Here is a 20315-nt window from a genome sequence, read left to right as displayed (position 1 = left end):
CTGGTGGGCTGCCGTCTATGGGGTCGCACAGAGTTGGACACGACTAAAGTGACTTAGCAGCAGCAGCAGCAGGGAACTTTTGGAAGAACAGCATGACTAATGGGTGAGCACCATTGTGTGGTACAGTCCTTTAGGTACAGCTGTTGAAAATACCTGTTCTCCTCTGGAATCTAAATCCATGAAGAACTATTAATGAAATCAAGTATGCACATTTCCTGCTTCTCTGTATTGGAATAAAGAAACAAGCTAGGACAATATAAAAATATTATTAGATATTAAGGGCGTCCCTGGTGGCTAAGTGGTAAAGAATCCACCTGCCAACGCAGGAGACACAGGTTCGGTCCCTGACCCAGAGAGATCCCACATACCTTGGGACAACTAAGCCCATGTGTCCCAGCCCCTGCTTACCACAACTAGAGAAAAGCCCATGCGGCAACACAGACACAGCACGGCCAAAAAAATTTAACAAATAAATAAATAAAATTTAAAAACTGTATATTTAAAAAACATATTTATACTTGTTGTTCAGTCACTCAGTTGTATCCAACTCTTTGAGACCCCATGGACTGCAGCATGCCAGGCTTCCCTGGCTTTCACTATTCCTGGAGTTTGCTCAAACTCATGTCCATCGAGTTGGTGATGCTATCCAACCATCTTATCCTCTGCCGCCACCTTCTCCTGCCCTCAATCTTTCCCAGCATCAGGGTCTTTTCCAATGAGTCAGTTCTTCACATCAGGTGGCCAAAGTACTGGAGCTTCAGCATCATTCCTTCCAGTGAATATTCAGGGTTGATTTCCTTTAGGATTGACTGGTTTGATCTCCTTGCTGTCCAAGAGACTCTTAAGAATCTTCTCCAGCAACATAGTTCAAAAGCATCAATTCTTCAGCGCTCACTGTCTTTATGTTTCAACTCTCACATCCGTACATGACTAGTGGAAAAACCATAGGTTGTTTTTAAAATAATTATTTATTTAATTATTTTTGGCTGTGTCATGTCTTAGTCACAGCATGCAGGATCTTCACTGTGGTGCACGGGCTCTGTAGTTGCAGCACACCAACATGTGGGATCTTAGTTCCCCAACCGGGGATTGAACCTGCATTCCCTGCATTGGAAGGTGGCATCTAGCCTGGCTTTTCACATGATGTACTCTGCATATAAGTTAAATAAGCCGGTGATAATGTATGGCCTGGATGTACTCCTTTCCCAATTTAGAACCAGTCCGTTGTTCCATGTCCAGTTCTAACTGTTGCTTCTTGATCTGCAAATAGGTTTCTCAGGAGGAAGGTAAGGTGGTCTGGTATTCCCATCTCTTTCAGAATTTTCCACAGTTTGTTGTAATCCACACAGTCAAAGGCTTTAGTGTAGTCAGTGAAACAGAATTCTTCCCTTGCTTTTTCTATGATCCAATGGATGCTGGCAAATTGATCTCTAATTCCTCTGTTTTTTCTAAATCCATCTTGTACATCTGTTAGTTCTTGGTTCATGTACTGTTGAAGTCTAGTTTGAAGGATCTGAGCGTTACTTGCTAGCATGTGCACGCATGTGTGCTAAGTTGCTTCAGTTGTGTTCGACTCTGTGTGACCCTATGAACTGTGTTGCCCACTAAGCTCCTCTGTCCATGATTCTCCAGGCAAGAATACTGGAGTGGGTTGCCATGCCCTTGTCCAGGGGATCATCGCAACCCAGGGATCAAACCCGCATGTCCTGAAATCCAGGCAAATCTTTACCTCTGAGCTATGACAGAAGCCCTGCTAGCATGTAAAATGAGTGTTTCACATGCTACTGCATACATGCAGTAGTTTGAACATTCTTTGGCAATGCCCTTCTTTGGGATTGGAATGAACTTTTCCAGTCCTGTGGCCACTGATGACTTTTGCAAATTTGCTGGCATACTGAGTGCAGCACTTCAACATCATCTTTTAGGTTTTGAAATAGCTCAGCTGGAATTCTATCACCTCCACTAGCTTTGTTCATAGTAATGTTTCCTAAGTCCCACTTGACTTCACACTCCAGGATGTCTGCCTCTAGGTGAATGACCACACCATCGTGGTTATCCAGGTCATTAAGACCTCTTTTGTACAGGTCTTCTGTATCTTCTTGCCATCTCTTCTTAATCTCTTCTGCTTCTGTTAGGTTCTTACCGTTTCCATCCTTTATTGTGCCCATCTTCGCGTGAAATATTTCCTTTGTATCTCTAACTTTCTCGAAAAGATCTCTAGTCTTTCCCATTCTATTGTTTTCCTCTATTTCTTTGCATTGTTCACTTAAAAAGGCTTTCTTATTTCTCCTTGCTATTTTTTGGAACTCTGCATTCAGTTGGGTGTATCTTTCCCTTTCTCCTTTGCCTTTAGCTTCTCTTCTTTTCTCAGCTATTTGTAAGGCCTCCTCAGACAACCATTTTGTCTAATTGCATTTCTATTTCTTTGGGATGATTTTGGTCACTGCCTCCTGTACAATGTTACAAACCTCCATCCGTACTGCAAAATATTTACTCTATATCTGCAGAATGCAATAGAAGAATAGAATCGGAACACTCGAGACGTCAAAGCCCAGTACCTCCCCAACCTCTGCTGCCTTTCCCCACTCTCCCTCTTACCTCTTTCAGTAGCTCGCACGGTCCTTAACTTGAACTGCATGGTCTGCAACTGTCAGTGTCAACATACCTATTCACCTCCTCCTGCTGGCCATAGACAACTAACAGCATTCTAATCATTCTACTATTCTAATCATTCTATCGAGACCAGCGTCAACTATTCTTGATGGCTCTAACTTCAATCCAATTTTCTTGTATTCCTGATTTTATTGTTCCTGTGGAAATTCAAATAGAAACAGAGTTTTGATCATTCTGCTTGGAACCTAAGTGAGATCTTCACTGTGGCTGATAAAAGGCATGGAAGACAGTGACAGTGGCACTAAGTTGATGGCACAGTGAAACTCACACTAGAAATTATAAATGCACTCCACCTCCACAACCAGTGAACCAGTGAAGTTGCTCAGTCGTGTCTGACTCTTTGCGATCCCATGGACTGTTACCCACCAGGCTCCTCCCTCCATGGAATTTTCCAGGCAAGAGTACTGGAGTGGGTTGCCACTTCCTTCTCCAGGGGATCTTCCTGACGCAGGGATTGAACCAGGTTTCCCGCGTTCCAGGCAGACGCTTTACCGTCTGAGCCACCAGGGAAGCCCCCTCACCAGCACAATGTCTAGTTCAAAACCATGACAGCCTTCTCCCAGGAAGGCTTCAAGGAGCAGAGGGTGCTGACCCTCGTTTGCTGCCATTACAACAATCTTAAACCATAAAACCTAACCCTTCAAAGCATTATTGTGGTGGAGACCGTTAGAGTACTTTCCATTTTTGGAAAAGAGTAGAAAAGGAGTACAATAAAACTCAGGACCAGGCAAAACTCACAGTATGTCAGCTAAAGGCATTCTAAGGGACAGATTCCCCATACATGTCTCAACATAACTACTGTGCTGCTGAAGAACCCAACTGACTGCCTTTCCCTTGAGTTTACTCCATCCCTCTCTGGTAACAGAAAATGACACTGACTTCTAATGATTCTAAAACCAAGCAGTGGGAAGGTTGGTACCACACCTTTCTACCTCTTGTATTGCTGTTGTTCAGTGGCATCTGACTCTTTGCGACACTATGAACTGCAGCACTACAAGCTCCCCTGTCCTTCATGATCGCCCAGAGTTTGCCCAAACTCACGTCCATTGAGTCAATGATGCCATCCAACCATCTCATCTTCTGTCGTCTCCTTTTCTTCCTGCCCTCAATCTTTCCCAGCATCAGGGTCTTTTCCAATGAGCTTGCTCTTTGCATCAGGTGCCCAAAGTACTGAAGCTTCAGCTTCAGCATTAGTTCTTCCAGTGAATATTCAGGGTTGATTTCCTTTAGAATTGACTGGTTTGATCTCCTTGCTGTCCAAGGGACTCTCAAGAGTCTTCTTAAGCACCACAGTTTGAAAGCATGAATTCTTCAGTGCTCAGCCTTCTTTATAGTCCAACTATCACATCCGTACATAACTAATAGAAAAACCATAGCTTTGACTACATTGACCTCTGTTGGCCTCTAATTCAAAACGTGACAGGTTACACCAAAACTTTCTTCCTTTCTCAGACTTCCCCTTACTTTTTCAATCTCCCTTTCTATTCATTTATATTTAACAAAGCCAAATGTCTACATTTTAGTCAGCACAAAATTTCCCACTCCCACCCCACACATCCGAATTTACTCACAGAAAAATCTAAAAGTGGAATAGGAAACAAAATAGTGGAGCAATACCCTCCTACACATTAAAAACAGATGAGTGTATATTTCATGAAAATCCCTGAAATGGAATTTTTAGCTTAGTATTGGTGTAGATCAATGACACTACCTATGAGACTTCATTTGAAAAATAAGGAAGAATCTGACAAGTCTCAATATACTTTTGCACACCCCATGCACAGCATGTGATGGCACATGAAAGAATTTTTTTGAATGGTTGTTTATTTATTTATTTCCTTTTAGCTGTGCTGGGTCTTTGTTGCTGGGCTTTTCTCTAGTTGCAACGCACAGGCTTCTTGTTGCAGTGGCTTCTCTTGTTGGAGCGCATGGGCTATTGGCAAGGAGGCTTCTTAGTTGTGGCACATGGACTCAATAGTTGCAGCTTGCAGGTTCTAGAGCACTAGCTCAGTAGCTGTGGTGCAAGGGCATAGTTGCTTCGAGGCATGTGGGATCTTCCTGGATCAGGGATTGAACCCATGTCTCCTGCACTGGCAGGAAGATTCTTTACCACTGAGCCACCAGGGAAGCCCAGATTTAAGAATTTATGCACTATTTACAACAGAATCAAGATCTCTAAGCCCAACTCATAAGAGAACTGCTTTGATGAAAATGCTAAGAGCTTCTAGAAGCTAAAGTTAAATTTCAGACCAGGATGGGCTCATTTAGAACATTCTTGCTGTGCATTCAGGTGCACAGGTTTGAAGGAATTAATGCCTGCAAGAGCACATAATTTACTCTTTGGGGATAAAGAGTAAATATTTACATATTTGTGGCATTGAGCTGAGTGTTACCAAACAGATTTGGTCTTTGCTCTTCACTGCAGACAATGCATCATGCTTTCAGAAACTATGGTAGCTAATAATTGTACCACCTGTTATTAGCAAGGTGCCTTTGGTGAATGATCAGCATGCTCACAGCAGTATTTTTTAACATTTATTACTAGTCACTCATAGATACTACTGAAGCTAGCATTTTCCCCTAAAGTTGCAAAGTGGATCAGATAGCATCTCTTTCTGAGTTCTGAATAATACAATTCTTAAAAACACAGAATTATGGAATTAGAAGACACTCTGGAGAAGTTTCTGAGCCCAGTATTTCATTTAAACAGCGTGACTCAAGGATAAACTATAAAATTTAGGTTTACTATCTGATTTTACAGTTAATTAACCCTACACTTGGGCTTCCCAGGTGGCACTAGTGGTAAAGAACCCTCCTGCCCATGCAGGAGACTTAAGAGATGCGAGTTTGATTCCTGGGTCAGGAAGATCCCCTGGAGGACGGCATGGCAACCCAGTATTCTTGCCTGGAGAATCCCATGGACAGAGGAGACTGGCAGGCTACAGTCCACAGGGTCGCAAAGAGTCAAACACGATTAAATGAGTTGACAGGCATGCACACAATCCCACACTCAAGGTCTAAGAACTGAATAGTCCCTTTTTGGAGAAATATAAGGAAGAAGTGTTATTTTTTACCTATCCTATTTTATTTCCTAATACTTTGTCCTCTTAGAAGAGCATATACCACACAGGAAAGAACTAAAGCTTGTGTTAGAAAAGAATGGGAGAAGGCACTGGCAACCCACTCCAGTATTCTTGTCTGGAAAATCCTATGGACGGAGGAGCCTGGTAGGCTGCAGTCCATGGGGTTGCGAAGAGTTGGACACAACAGAGTGACTTCACTTTCACTTTTCACTTTCATGCACTGGAGAAGGAAATGGCAACCCACTCCAGTGTTCTTGCCTGGAGAATCCCAGGGACAGGGGAGCCTGGTGGGCTGCAGTCCATGGGGTCGCACAGAGTCAGACATGACTGAAATGACTTAGCAGCAGCAGCAGCAGAAAAAAACACTGAATTTTCACTTCACTGTCCATGGGTGAAAGAGATGGGAAAAGAAGAGGAGTCTATCTACTTTGGATTTCTGGGTAATAAAACTAGTGAATGGCTTTCACTAGAGGCAGTAAAACTAGCTCTGGAACCTAAACCTAGAGTGTAGGTTCCAGGGCTAGAATATTTATGAAACCTTGAGCATATAACTAAACCTCTCCATGCTTCAGCATCCTTTTCTGTAAAATAAGGATAAATGTAATATGTATTATATGCAGTTGCTAAGAAAAAAGGAGAGACAATTTTTAGCACAGTGCCTGGCATACAGAGAACATCAATCAATGACACACATTATCATTATTTAATATCTGAATTTTACTATTGTATTGTCCATTCCATGGAAAACCATAAGACTGGACAGCAACTTTGGAGACTATGGATGAGATAAAAGGAAAATCCTGTAACTACTGCAACTTAAGTATGGTAGATCTCCAGTCTAAAAAGAAAATAAATCTTATAAAATGTGTCCAAGTGGTCAGAAAGGCCCAAAATGTTCAAAATTCTAGGATAACAGATATCAGGAAACTGAATCATTACATGGTCATAAAAATGACATTTGGATACATATAATATATATAATATATATATATACATATACATATAATATGTATATTATATACATATACATATAATGTATAAATATAAAATATAAATATAAATATAAAATATAAATATAAATATACATATAAAATATACATATAATATAATAAAATATATATATTTTAAAGTCTACTATTTTATTTTATTTTATTTTATTATTATTTTTTTAAGTCTACTATTTTAATTTAATATTGGAACATATAATATAACATATAATATACATATACATATACATATATATATATAATATGTATATTATATACATATACATATAATGTATGTGTACATTATATGTACACATACATATAAATATACATATAAAATATACATATAATATAATAAAATATATATATTTTAAAGTCTACTATTTTATTTTATTTTATTATTATTTTTTAAGTCTACTATTTTAATTTAATATTGGAACCATAATGGTAAAGAACCTGCCTGCCAATGCAGAAGACATAAGAGACACGGGTTCAATCCCTGGGCAGGGATGATCCTGTGGAGAAGGGCTTGGCAACCCACTCCTGTATTCTTGCCTGGAGAATCCCATGAACAGAGGAGCCTGGTGGGCTACAGTCCATGGAGTTGCAAACAGACACGACTGAAGCGACTCAGCATGCACGTATAAACACATATTATTCATTCTTCTCTGAATACATATCTAGATTGAGTATGAAAATATTATTCAAAGGTACTTATTTATATAAAACAAGAAGATCAGAAGAAATATCTCAGAAATCTCAGAACCACACATCTACTTGGAAAACAATACTGCTCTTACCAATGCCTGTAGAAGCAGGATGGCACTGCCACCTAGTGAAAGTTTAGTGAACTACCTTTAAAGAAGGCAACAATAAAATGGCACTTGCTTTGAAAAGGACTGTTATCTTTTTGCTCTCAAAATACATACATATATATCTACACATATGCACATGTATGTTATTAAATAAGTAAATATTTTAGAAGAATCTAATATTGGAAAATATTATACCAATTTTCTATATTTTTCATGGTTACATGTCAAATAATATTTAACGTTCTGAAGTCTACAGGAAATCTGGGTAATAATATTGTCATTTTTGTTGTAATTTAATATGCAATTCATAAACACAGGATTTCCAAGGGGATGGAAAATATGTCTATTTGATTCACTTTTTATAGTACCCAGAATAGGGCTAAAGGCAAGGGCATTTTTTAAATTATTTTTTAATTGAAGGATAATTGCTTTACAGAATTTTGTCGTTTTCTGTCAAACCTCAACATGAATCAGCCATAGATATATATACACATATAAACAATTTTGGTGAAAGGGGTAGTGGTTGGCTTTGAGAAGCAAATGATACTAATTCCACTTTGGATATATCCGGGAAAGTCAAAGAGTGATAACAAGTAGTATCACTCGGTTTGTGTTGCTAGGAGCTTACAGTATTTCCAGAGTCATGTCTATCAAATTACATTTGAGCATACAACCTTCAGAAGGCAATCAATACATGTTTGCTCACTGAAACAAATAGTGCATATCAGTGTTTCTCAAAATGAAAAGATTACATGAAAAAGAAAATGACTGGTGTGTTGATAACAGAGAAACAGCAGTATGATTACTTTATGGTAGCCTAGCGTAATCAATGGCATCCTGTGTCTGTGTGCATAAATTTTGATAAATTTAACTTTTTGTAATAAATTTGTACATACTTTATGGTAGTAAATGATAAATTAGACAAGTATCTACACATTTTATGCATTCATGATATACATTTTTTTTTTTGTATTTCTCAGCCACACAGTTCATCTGCACTATTTAAATTGTCTTAAAATCTTCAGAAAATTTTCCAATGTATTTATTGAAAAAAATCCACATGTAAATGGACCTGTGCCATTCAAACCTGTGCCGTTCATGGGTCAACTGGAGTAGCTAACTTTAATGAAAGCTTGCGTTGCCAGGCAATATTCTAAGCCCTTTATGGGTATTATCTTCATAACAACTCTATGAGGTACCTACTCATATTACTCACATCTTACCAAGAAGAAAGTACTTTTGAGAGAGATAATACAACTTGCCTAGACCATAAAGACTTAAGGAGTTGTACTAAGTTTTAAGTCACACCTGAATTTAACTTCATATATAACGCTGTGCTGAAAACTTACCAAAGTATTTCATCTTTCCTTTTCCCTTTGCAACGAACTTTGCAATTATACTTCCAACTGCAGGATTTTTGATGACTGCATTATTTTTAAGTTTTTTCTTCATTTAAGAAGAAATTAGAGGGTTTAAAATTTGATTGACATTTTAGTGATTAAGGTCACCATATTCTGAGTTATTCTGAAAATACCTTAAACTTCTTGGCAAAAGCCAGGAAGAAGCAAAACCCTTGCAGTAAAGCTAATACACAAAAAAGCAGAAGATTCTGCTATAAAGGCATGATCACTAACCTCATTTGGGTCCTCAATACTGCCAGAAAGCTTACTGTAAGTGTCCCTAGTGTTCAGTCTCTCACTCCAAAGAAAGGATTTCAAACCTTCCTACTTCCAACCCTATTCACTCACATTTCTTATTTCCCTATCGATACATAAAGACATGGAAGTCTTCTGAAGACATTTTGCAAACAAGAGAATGGGAGAGACTAGAGATCTCTTCAAGAATATTAGAGAAGGCTTTACAAATAGCTGTGAAAAGAAGAGAAGCAAAAGGCAAAGGAGAAAAGGAAAGATATACCCATTTGAATGCAGAGTTTCAAAGAATAGGAAGGAGAGATAAGAAAGCCTTCCTCAGTGATCAGTGCAAAGAAATAGAGGAAAACAATAGAATGGGAAAGACTAGAGGTCTCTTCAAGAAAATTAGAGATACCAAGGGAACATTTCATGCAAAGATGGGCACAATAAAGGACAGAAATGGTACAGACCTAACAGAAGGAGAAGAAATTAAGAAGAGGTGACAAAAATACACAAAAGAACTATACAAAAAAGATCTTTATGACCCAGATCATCACGATGGTGAGGTCACTCACCTAGAGGCAGGCATCCTGGAATGCGAAGTCAAGTGGGCTTTAGGAAGCATCACTACAAACAAAGCTAGTGGAGGTGATGGAATTCCAGTTGAGCTATTTCAAACCCTGAAAGATGATGCTTTGAAACTGCTGCACTCAATATGCCAGCAAATTTGGAAAACTCAGCAGTGGCCACAGGACTGGAAAAGGTCAGTTTTCATTCCAATCCCAAAGAAAGGCAATGCCAAAGAATGCTCAAACTACCGCACAATTGCACTCATCTCACACCCTAGCAAAGTAATGCTCAAAATTCTCCAAGCCAGGCTTCAACAGTACATCAACTGTGAACTTCCAGATGTTCAAGCTGGTTTTAGAAAAGGCAGAGGAACCAGAGATCAAATTGCCAACATCCATTAGATCATCATAAAAGTGAGAGAGCTCCAGAAAAACATTTACTTTTGCTTTACTGACTATGCCAAAGCCTTTGACTGTGTGGATGACAATAAACTGTAGAAAATTCTTAAAGAGATGGGACTACCAGACCACCTGACCTGCCTCCTGAGAAATCTGTATGCAGGACAGGAAGCAACAGACTGGTTCCAAATCAGGAAAAGAGTACATCAAGGCTGTATATTGTCACCCTGCTAATTTAACTTATATGCAGAGTACATCATGAGAAACACTGGGCTGGATGAAGCACAAGCTGGAATCAAGATTGCTTGGAGAAATATCAAAAACCTAAGATACACAGATGACACCACCCTTATGGCAGAAAGTGAAGAAGAACCAAAAATCCTCTTGATGAAAGTGAAAGAGGAGAGTTAAAAAGTTGGCTTAAAGCTCAACATTCAGCAAACTAAGATTGTGGCATCCAGTCCCATCACTTCATGGCAAATAGATGGGGAAACAGTGGAAACAGTGACTAATTTAATTTTGGGGGGGCTCCAAAATCACTGCAGGTGGTGATTGCAGCCATGAAATTAAAAGACGCTTACTTCTTGGAAGGAAAGTTATGACCAACCTAGACAGCATATTAAAAAGCAGACCTTTGTCAACAAAGGTCCGTCTAGTCAAAGCTATGGTTTTTCCAGTAGTCATGTACCTGGATGTGAGAGCTGGACATTTTTCTAGTAGTCATGTACCTGGATGTGAGAGCTGGATTATACAGAAAGCCGAGTGCCAAAGAATTGATGCTCTTGAACTGTGGTGTGTTAGAAAAGACTCTTGAGAGTCCTTTGGACTGCAAGGAAATCCAATCAGTCCATCCTAAAGGAAATCAGTCCTGAACATTCATTGGAAGGACTGATGCTGAAGCTGAAACTCCAATACTTTGGCCACCTGATGTGAAGAACTGACTCATTGGAAAAGACCCTGATGCTGGGAAAGATTGAAGGCGGGAGGAGAAGGCGATGACAGAGGATGAGATGGTTGGATGGCATCACCAACTCAATGGACATGAATTTGAGCAAGCTCCAGGAGTTGGTGATGGACAAGGAGGCCTGGTGTGCTGTAGTCCTTGGGGTCACAAACAGTCGGACACAACTGAATGACTGAACTGAACTGAACTGTTGGAGAAGATTCTTGAGAGTCCCTTGGACTGCAAGGAGATCAAACCAGTCTATCCTAAAGGAAATTAATCCTCAATATTCATTGGAAGGACTGGTGCTGAAGCTGAAACTCCAATACTTTGGCCACTTGATGCGAAGAATTGACTCATTGGAAAAGATCCTGATCCTGGGAAAGACTGAAGGCAAGAGGAGAAGGGGAAAACAGAGAATGAGATGGTTTGATGGCATTACCAACTCAACGGACATGAGTTTGAGCAAGCTACGGGAGTTGGTGATGGACAGGGAAGGCTGGCGTGCTTCAGTGCATGGGGTTTCAAAGATTTGGACCTTACTGAGAGACTGAAATGAACTGAGGAGCGACCCTTGCTCATTCTTTCCTCTTTTCTTCCTGTTTCAATGGTAGAAAGGCCTTTCCTATCAGGGATGTGAAAGCCTATCTTTCAATGCACTTTGGCATCCATACCCTCACACTTTCTCAAAGATCATATACAGTTAATTATAGTTTCCATATCTGCAATCTTTCCCTCTTTACTAAATCCTTTCTCTAGGCATTAAAATATAACTCTAGCATTCTCATTGTAGTAATAATAACAGAAGTTAAGAATTGTCATTTACTTCACATGGTCTCCAAATGTTTCCCTCATTCCCCTCCCCACCCTCTCTTCTCACCTCCAAGTTACCAACCCTTCTCTCAAGAGTTGCCAACCACCAGCATTTTTACTTCCTCATTTCCATTCACTCCTCTATTCATTCTGGTCTGACACCACACCAGTCTAACACCAGTCTGACACTGCTGCTGCTGCTGCTGCTAAGTCGCTTCAGTTGTGGCCGACTCTGTGCAACCCCATAGACGGTAGCCCACCAGGCTCCCCCGTCCCTGGGATTCTCCAGGCAAGAACACTGGAGTGGGTTGCCATTTCCTTCTCCAATGCATGAAAATGAAAAGTGAAAGTGAAGTTGCTCAGTCGTGTCCGACTCTTCGCGACCCCATGGACTGCAGCCCACCAGGCTCCTCCGCCCATGGGGTTTTCCAGGCAAGAGTACTGGAGTGGGGTGCCAAATCTGACACTATACCAGTTCATTAAGGACACCAACAAAATAACCTCCATATATCATTATGTCCAGTGGGCACTCGTTAACCTTCACCTTATTTTCCCCCTGAGTAGCTCCTGCCCACTTGAAATCCTCTTTTCTCTTGGCTTTGGTGACAATACTGCCTGACTTGCTTTCTCCTAACTGTCCATTCTCAATTGTCTCTGTAGGCTCTTTGTTTCCTATTCTGCCTTTAAATCTCATAATTTTTTTCTCAGGACTCTGTCCTAGAAACCTCTTTTGCCTTAATCTCTACTCTTTCCCTCAGTGGTTTCATCCACTTCCGTGGATTCTAGTATCATTGTGGAGAAAAATATTGCCTGCCATATGGGTAAACCAAGGATATCGTGGCCATTGAGCCAGCAGCCAGTGCAGCTGCCTTCAACTGTGCACCTGGAAAGGAATCAGGGTGGAGAAGAGGGTAGTGGCCCTAGGTGGTTAAGGCGCATATCAAAGGAGTGATTTCAATGAGTGCAGACTCTTGCATCTTCCCTGCAAAAACAATAAATTCATGAACTTGAGTGTCTGACTCTCTTTAACTGTAATCTTTGGATGTTCCAACTATCTGGGTTTTGTTGCAAAACTCTTATATATCTGGTTCCTCCGTTACCTGTGTGGACCAGTCCCTCAGAGCTGTCTAAGAGGCTGTCTTTGGGGCTCACATCCTCAGCTTTGTCCATCAAGTAAAACAGAATTCTCAACTTTTAAGTTGTGCATATTTTTCAGTTGACATCATCTATGTGAAAATTACTCCACATTCATGTTTAGCTGACCTATTTCAAATGAGCAAATTGAGACTATGTGAAAGTGAAAGTCACTCAGTCATGTCTGACTCTTTGAGACCCCATGGACTATACAGCCCATGGGATTCTCTAGGTCAAAATACTGGAGTGGGTAGCCTTTCCCTTCTTCAGGGGATCTTCCCAACCCAGTGATCCAACCCAGGTCCGCCACATTGCAGGTGGATTCTTTACCAGCTGAGCCACCAGGGAAGCCCAAGAATACTGGAATGGGTAGCCCATCCCTTCTCCAGCGGATCTTCCCAAGCCAGGAATTGAACCAGGGTCTCCTGCATTGCAGGCAGATTCTTTACCAGCTGAGTTGCCAGGGAAAATGAGACTATGTAATACCAATGAAAAGCTTACCTGTAAATCTGCAACTGTCTTTCCAAAAGCTTTTCTTTGTTTAACGTAGTCCCTGGTTTCCTCAAACATGAATTCACTGGCTGAAACTGCTATCTCGGAAATTAACAGTCTTTCCTATAACCCCCAAATTAGATAGTTACTCTAATTACACAAGTGATTTTCATATGATTTAAATGACAATAAATCACGTAAATAATCTTTATAAAACTCCTAAAGATTAATTTATTTAACTCTTTATAAGAAAAGACTCCCACTGAGATTTATAAGACTATTTCGATCATCTATAATAAGTCTCTTAAAAAAATCTTTTATCTTTATGTATGACTATCTTTATACAGATATATATAAGTAATTCATTTCCCTCTTCTCTTTACGTACTTACGAGAAAAGAAATTCCAAAGCTGTTTGAGTATTATTTAAAGAAAAAGAACTTGGCAAATATTTTGGCTATTTCCTTACAAAGAGCTAAAAATTCTTGACTTGCAGGTAAGATACTAAAATCATTCCAAGAAGGAATCATAGGACTGAAAATCTTATTTTCCTGACTCACTTATAAGTTTTACTTGGATATCCTTGAGTTCTCTTATTCATACATCCAGTTTACAAAAAATCATACATATGATTTTTTTTCATACATTTTCATACATCCAGTCTACAAAAATTATACATATGTATATATATAATATATATAAATAAATAATATATATAATATATAAAATATATGTGTATTGTACACCTTCAAATTATAGTCAAGGGACTGGCTACATCACAAGTTCTGTATGCATGGATTGATACAGTCCTGTATTATTCTACTCCAGTCCATCATCTAATCAAAAGGTGCATTCTTTTAATACTTCTGACCTGTGGAAGCTCTTGCATGAGGTAATAGTAGCCTTTATTCTCTTCTCCAAGTAGGGCACCTGCTGGCAACCGTACATCTTCAAAGAAAAATTCTGCAGTATCCTAAGGGATCATACGATTGAGTACAGAATTACCTCATTTAAATCTCCCAAGAACCTGATGAGGTGATTAGTATTGCCACTCAGAAAACAAAACAAATTGGCAGACAAGATAAAGTTGTTAATGATCACAATTAGTAAGTGGTAAACCTGGGATTCAAATCGAGGTCTATCTGATTCCAAAAGTGGCTTTCCCACTGTGATACAGTCATTCTAGTTCTAATACTGTTCTGTTCTGTAGATATTGAGCACTAAGGATTTCTAATGCATATCAAGTAAAACATGTTTTTCTTTTTGGCAACAAAAAAATTACTAAATAATTACCAAGTAGTAGGAAAAAATATTTCCTGTTATTTCATAATTCAATTTCAAAAATAGACAGTATTATTAGGCAGTTAATGTTCTAAAGCAGATTTTCAAAATATCCTAATTCACCTCTACTGCTGACAACAGTGGCATAAACAGTGGAATAAATTTCCACAATCATTTCTGAAAAAGCATATTTTAAGAATCCAGCATAGGAAGAAAGGTATGATTGTGCTATATATAGTTCTATATATAAAGCATAACTGAGTAAACTCAATTGTATATATACAATATATTTTATAAATGATTTATATTATGAAAACAAATTTGTATTATGACTTACCTGGGCTTTTAGTCCAATTTTATCTAGCTTTCGTCCCTTGATAAATCCTTTCATTCCATTTTCCACCAGAAAAAGGCTAATGCCGTGGGCAGGAGAGTGAGCCTCTCGATTTGTGATCGCTACTACGATCACAATGTCACACAGCCACCCATTAGTGACAAATACCTGCAAAACCCCATGTATACTGTGAGGCTCCACAATAATTCAGGTCCATGTGTAAGTCAAGACTGCAAACACATTCGAGAAAACCAAACCAAACAAAACATGTTTATACCTCTCTCTGTAACCTCTCCAAATAGTTGCAGTGTTGATTATTCATACATGAGGCTAGTATATGAGGGGAAATTTTTCAATGTTTCAAAGAATGAATTCTATACATTTTCTTCCCACTATCAATATTGTAAATAATAATAATAATGAACTGATTATTATATTCTATTTAAATTAAAACAAAATTATCTATAAAAATGATACACTATATTTTAGAAAGATGCTTCAGATGAGAAAATGGAATCTGCTTTGAATAGCATGATACTATTGAAGTACTTGTACTTTCAGATTTATCAGTTTTTGAAAAGGCAGAGTTTTCGATAGATGGCCTAAATAAGAAAGGTACTGATTAAGAAGGGCTTCACTGGCAGCTCAGCTGTAAAGAATCTGCCTGCAATGCAGGAGACCCTGGTTCAATTCCTGGGTCAGGAAGATCCGCTGGAGGAGGGAGAGGCTACCCACTTTAGTATTCTTGGGCTTCCCTGGTGGCTCAGCTGGTAAAGAATTTACCTGCAGTGTGGCAGACCTGGGCTGGATCCCTGGGTTGGGAATCTCCCCTGGAGAAGGGAATGGCTACCCACTCCAGTATTCTGGCCTGAAGAATTCCATGGACTGTATAGTCCATGGACTGATTAAGGATTGATAAAACAACAAGCTCAATAAGATATTAGTTTATCAAATATTTATCCAGAAGACAAATATACACAAAGTAAATATGAACCACTATCTTCTCATTCTGTATCTTTCCTGGGTCCTCTCAGCTGCTTCCATGGCTTCAGTTGTTATCCATAGGCTGATGACTCCAAATCTTTTATCTAAGCCAAATTTCTTGCTAGGTTCCAGACCTGAATATCCACCTGCTTCTGGACAGTTCCATCTGATAATTCAAGGAACATATGTCTTCCTGCCTCTGCTCCTATTTAATTTGGGTATCAATCTGTTTTCCCCCACGACAGGGTACGATGGACATGTGCACTCAGTTGTGTCCGACTCTGCGACCCCAAGGGTTGTAGCCCACCAGACTCCTCTGTCTGGAATTTTCCAGGCAAGAATTCTGGAGTGAGTTGCCATTTCCTCCTCCAGGGGATCTTCTCAACCCAGAGACTGAATCTGCGTTGGCAGGCAGATTCTTTTCCACTGCGCCACCTGGGAAGCCCCCTTCCTAATGTCAGTGAATGGTCAATAAATCATGTTATTATCCTACATAATACTCAATTTGACATACAGTTCTTTCTAATCTGTTTCAACACTTTTTCAGGTTTTTTTTTTTTAGCAGGGTTCATCACATACTGGCACTAGCTTACCAGTCCAGCCTTATCTCTTATCCCACTTTCTCCTCATTCCTTTGTTTTAGGTGAGATCTACTGTATGACTTGCTGTCCCCAAGGTCATCTTTACCTATGGGTCTTTGGAAATCTTTTTTCCTCTACTTGAGAGGCCCTTTTCCAACTCTGTTACAATGAATTCTACTCATCTTGGAGAGTAAGTTCAGACATCACCTCCTACAAAAAACCTCCCCAAATTCCCCAGACTGGATTAACTGCTCCATAGCATCCTAAATTTACCATCTTTCAGTTCAGTCACTCAGTCCGGTCCAACTCTTTGCGACACCATGGACTGCAGCATGCCAGGCCTCCCTATCCATCACCATCTCCCAGAGCTTGCTCAAACTCATGTCTATCGAGTTGGTAATGCCATCCAACCATCTCATCCTCTGTCATCCCCTTCTCCTCCTGTCTTCTTCAATCTTTCCCAGCATCAGGGTCTTTTCCAATGAGTCAGTTCTTCACATCAGGTGGCCAAAGTATTGGAGTTTCAGCTTCATCATCAGTCCTTCCAATGAATGTTCAGGACTGATTTCCTTTAGGATGGACTGGTTTGATCTCCTTGCTGTCCAAGGGACTCTCAAGAGTCTTCTCCAACACCACAGTTCAAAAGTATCGATCCTTCAGTGCTCAGCTTTCTTCACGGTCCAACTCTCACACATCCATACATGACTACTGGAAAAATCATAGCTTTGACTCTCCAGACATTTTGTCATCAAAGTAATGTCTCTGCTTTTTAATATGCTGTCTAGGTTAGTCACAGCTTTTCTTCCAAGGAGCAAGTCTCTTTTAATTTCATGGCTGCAGTCACCATCTGCAGTGATCTTAGTATCTGTCAAACTCTATACAAATGATCTAATCCTGTCTCTGTCCCTTTGAAACAGTACAGGCATAAAATGGTGTTGATTACTCTCATCACCTACTATCCATGCCTCTTATAAGAAGATTCATCTCTAAAATACAGATTGCTGATACTAAGCAATAATGGGAGATGGGAGTGATGTTAGTGCTGTGTACATGACAACAAATGAAAGCGCTGGTGACGGCATAGTTGTAAGTGACATAACAGTAAAAAACTCAGTCATCAATAAATCTTCACTGGGTGTATACTAGACACAGGTTTGCTGCTGCTAAGTCGCTTCAGTCGTGTCCGACTCTGTGCGACCCCACAGACAGCAGCCCACCAGGCTCCCCAGTCCCTGGGATTCTCCAGGCAAGAACACTGGAGTGGGTTGCCATTTCCTTCTCCAATGCATGAAAGTAAAAAGTCAAAGTGAAGTCGCTCAGTCGTGTCCGACTCTTCGCGACCCCATGGACTGCAGCCTACCAGGCTCCTCTGCCCATGGGATTTTCCAGGCAAGAGTAGTGGAGTGGGGTGCCATTTAGGTAAACAAAAACCTCTGCTATCAGTGATATGATACTCTAAAAGATACATTTACTTCTGAGCCTATCTATAATCTCAATCGCAGGTGCTCTCCAATTCTATCAGTGGATTGACGTGATGCTCAGAAAGGTTGAAGGGCTTTTCAATTCTATTAAAAATACTTTTTCTCTTAAGATCTTTTGAAACTCTTCTTGATATTTATAAGAAGTCTTTCCCCTCATTTTTCATCAACATCAAATTCATTAACTATTGTTTGTCCCCTGTTTGGACAATGTAAGCCTCACCTTTTCTTTTTCTGGTTTGTAAAAGGCTGCCTGGAAGCTAAAACAACATTTTCCATATTAGTGAGAGAACAAGCAAACAGAACAAAAAGGAATATATCTCAGGTAATATGAATGCTGTACAATTCTTACTGTCTCCAAAACAAATCAGCTCAGTTCCTGTGCCAGCTCAAGTAAACAATTCCCATGTGAATCAGAGATCTGAGAAGACTCAATGATGAGTAGTCTTTAAGGCTTTGTTACCCACAGCATGACTCCAGACAGGAGAGTTATGGAAGCCATTCTTTACAGACCTTGCTTCCATTGAGAATCCAGTCACTTCCATCCTTTTTGGCATTTGTTCTTATTCCTTGCAAATCACTATAATTGAAAGAATTGATTAAAAAATTCATTAATTGGTAAAAAATAAACTATGCAAATGTTGTTATGTATCTACTGTGATAATTTACACTGCTACACCATTATAAAAATTGACATTTAACTAATATAAGGAATGTTCACATAAATGCACTGAAAAATCATGTCTGATATATTCTAAACTGTTTATACAAATGAATATTTGATTGAGATTCATAGAGTAGCCTGATTTTTACAGACCATAACAAGGCCTATACTCATTCATATTTGTGGTTAGGACCTTGCTTCTGAGATTTCAAAACCAACCAAAAGTTGATTTACCTTCCAGCCCCAGGCTCTGTCATTGCTATGGCACCAATACATTTCCCTGCAACCATCTCAGGGATGAAGCGCTTAATCTGTTCTTCTGAACCATAGTTTATAATATAGGGCATGACGATATCTGAATGAAGACTAAAACCTGGGCCTGTACAATTTGAATATGCTCTTAGAAGGAAAAAAGAGAAGACAATTTAAAGCACAACACAGTTATTTTTTTTCTCTTTTTAGTTCCTCTGATTCTTAATTAGAAAACAACGAGTACTAGAAGGTCTTTTTTTTTTTTTTTTTTTGATGTCTGATCGTATTCATTTCGGATTCTGCTAGCTCTTTTGGGCCCTAGGGGATGAGGCACAACAATATCAGTGAGTCCAGAAATATCCTTCTCCTTATTTTTAACGATGACCATATTGAGAACACTCAGATTGGCATCCACAATGCAAACCCGTACAGATGTGCACTTTTTTCCTCTGGTCTTCCTCAGTCTATAACAGGAATGCCCTTCACTCAGTAGCAGTCATGGGTCATGGGTCAAGACACCTTGGTCATGGGTCAAGACACCTTGCTTCATGGGAAACCCTGTTTGTTATTCCCACTGATTTGGACCACATAATCCTTCTTTTCTTCACCTAGAGTGTCAGTGTCTGTGGCCATACATTTCTCACAAAAGGTATGAAGTTTTCGTTGAAGTCTTCCTTCATCATCCACTTCTGTATGTTTCTGGCAGCCAGTAGCCAGGAAATAGTTGTTCAAAGGGCAGTACTAAACCCTTATCACATTATGTGGTGATAGCTTGTCTCCTCACAAACCCATGAAGTTCCTGAAGGTTTTCTCTCTTTGTTTTTGCTAACCTTTTAATTTCTGGCTCTAACATAATAACAGTGCTCTAGCAGAGCTCAATGATCACTTATTTAACGAATTAAAAGATAAAACATTAAAAAAAATTTACCACCTACAACTGTATTACCCTAAACACAGTAACTATATTCATTTTAGCAAATGACCTTTGCCATAAGGATATATGTATTTCTAATACAGCTGTATTAGAACTGGACATGGAACAACAGACTGGTTCTAAATTGGGAAAGGAGTACATAAAGGCTATATACTGTCACCCTGCTTATTTAACTTATATGCAGAGTACATCATGAGAAATGCTGGAATGGATGAAGCACAAGCTGGAATCAAGGTTGCTGGGAGAAATATAAATAACCTCAGATAT

General features: G+C 39.4%; 1 protein-coding gene across 4 annotated transcripts in view; it reads right to left on the bottom strand.

The window, feature by feature from the left end:
• Positions 1 to 20315, bottom strand: part of ACADL (acyl-CoA dehydrogenase long chain) — a 52484-nt gene that overhangs the window by 20355 nt on the left and 11814 nt on the right. For 2 of the 4 annotated variants that reach the window (XM_070387225.1, XM_005888988.3), the window contains exons 4-8: positions 19097 to 19261; positions 18712 to 18778; positions 15159 to 15323; positions 14412 to 14513; positions 13551 to 13664 (exon numbers count right to left, since the gene is read on the bottom strand). In XM_070387225.1, the coding sequence (XP_070243326.1) occupies positions 13551 to 13664; positions 14412 to 14513; positions 15159 to 15323; positions 18712 to 18778; positions 19097 to 19261 (613 nt within the window). The remainder of the gene's footprint in view (positions 1 to 13550; positions 13665 to 14411; positions 14514 to 15158; positions 15324 to 18711; positions 18779 to 19096; positions 19262 to 20315) is intronic. The other 2 variants (XM_070387239.1, XM_070387246.1) reach the window with 2 other exon arrangements.

The sequence above is a fragment of the Bos mutus genome, chromosome 2 (genome assembly GCF_027580195.1).
Source record: "Bos mutus isolate GX-2022 chromosome 2, NWIPB_WYAK_1.1, whole genome shotgun sequence".
In the NCBI taxonomy this organism is placed as follows: Eukaryota; Metazoa; Chordata; class Mammalia; order Artiodactyla; family Bovidae; genus Bos; species Bos mutus.
This window is presented reverse-complemented; position numbering and strand designations above follow the sequence as displayed.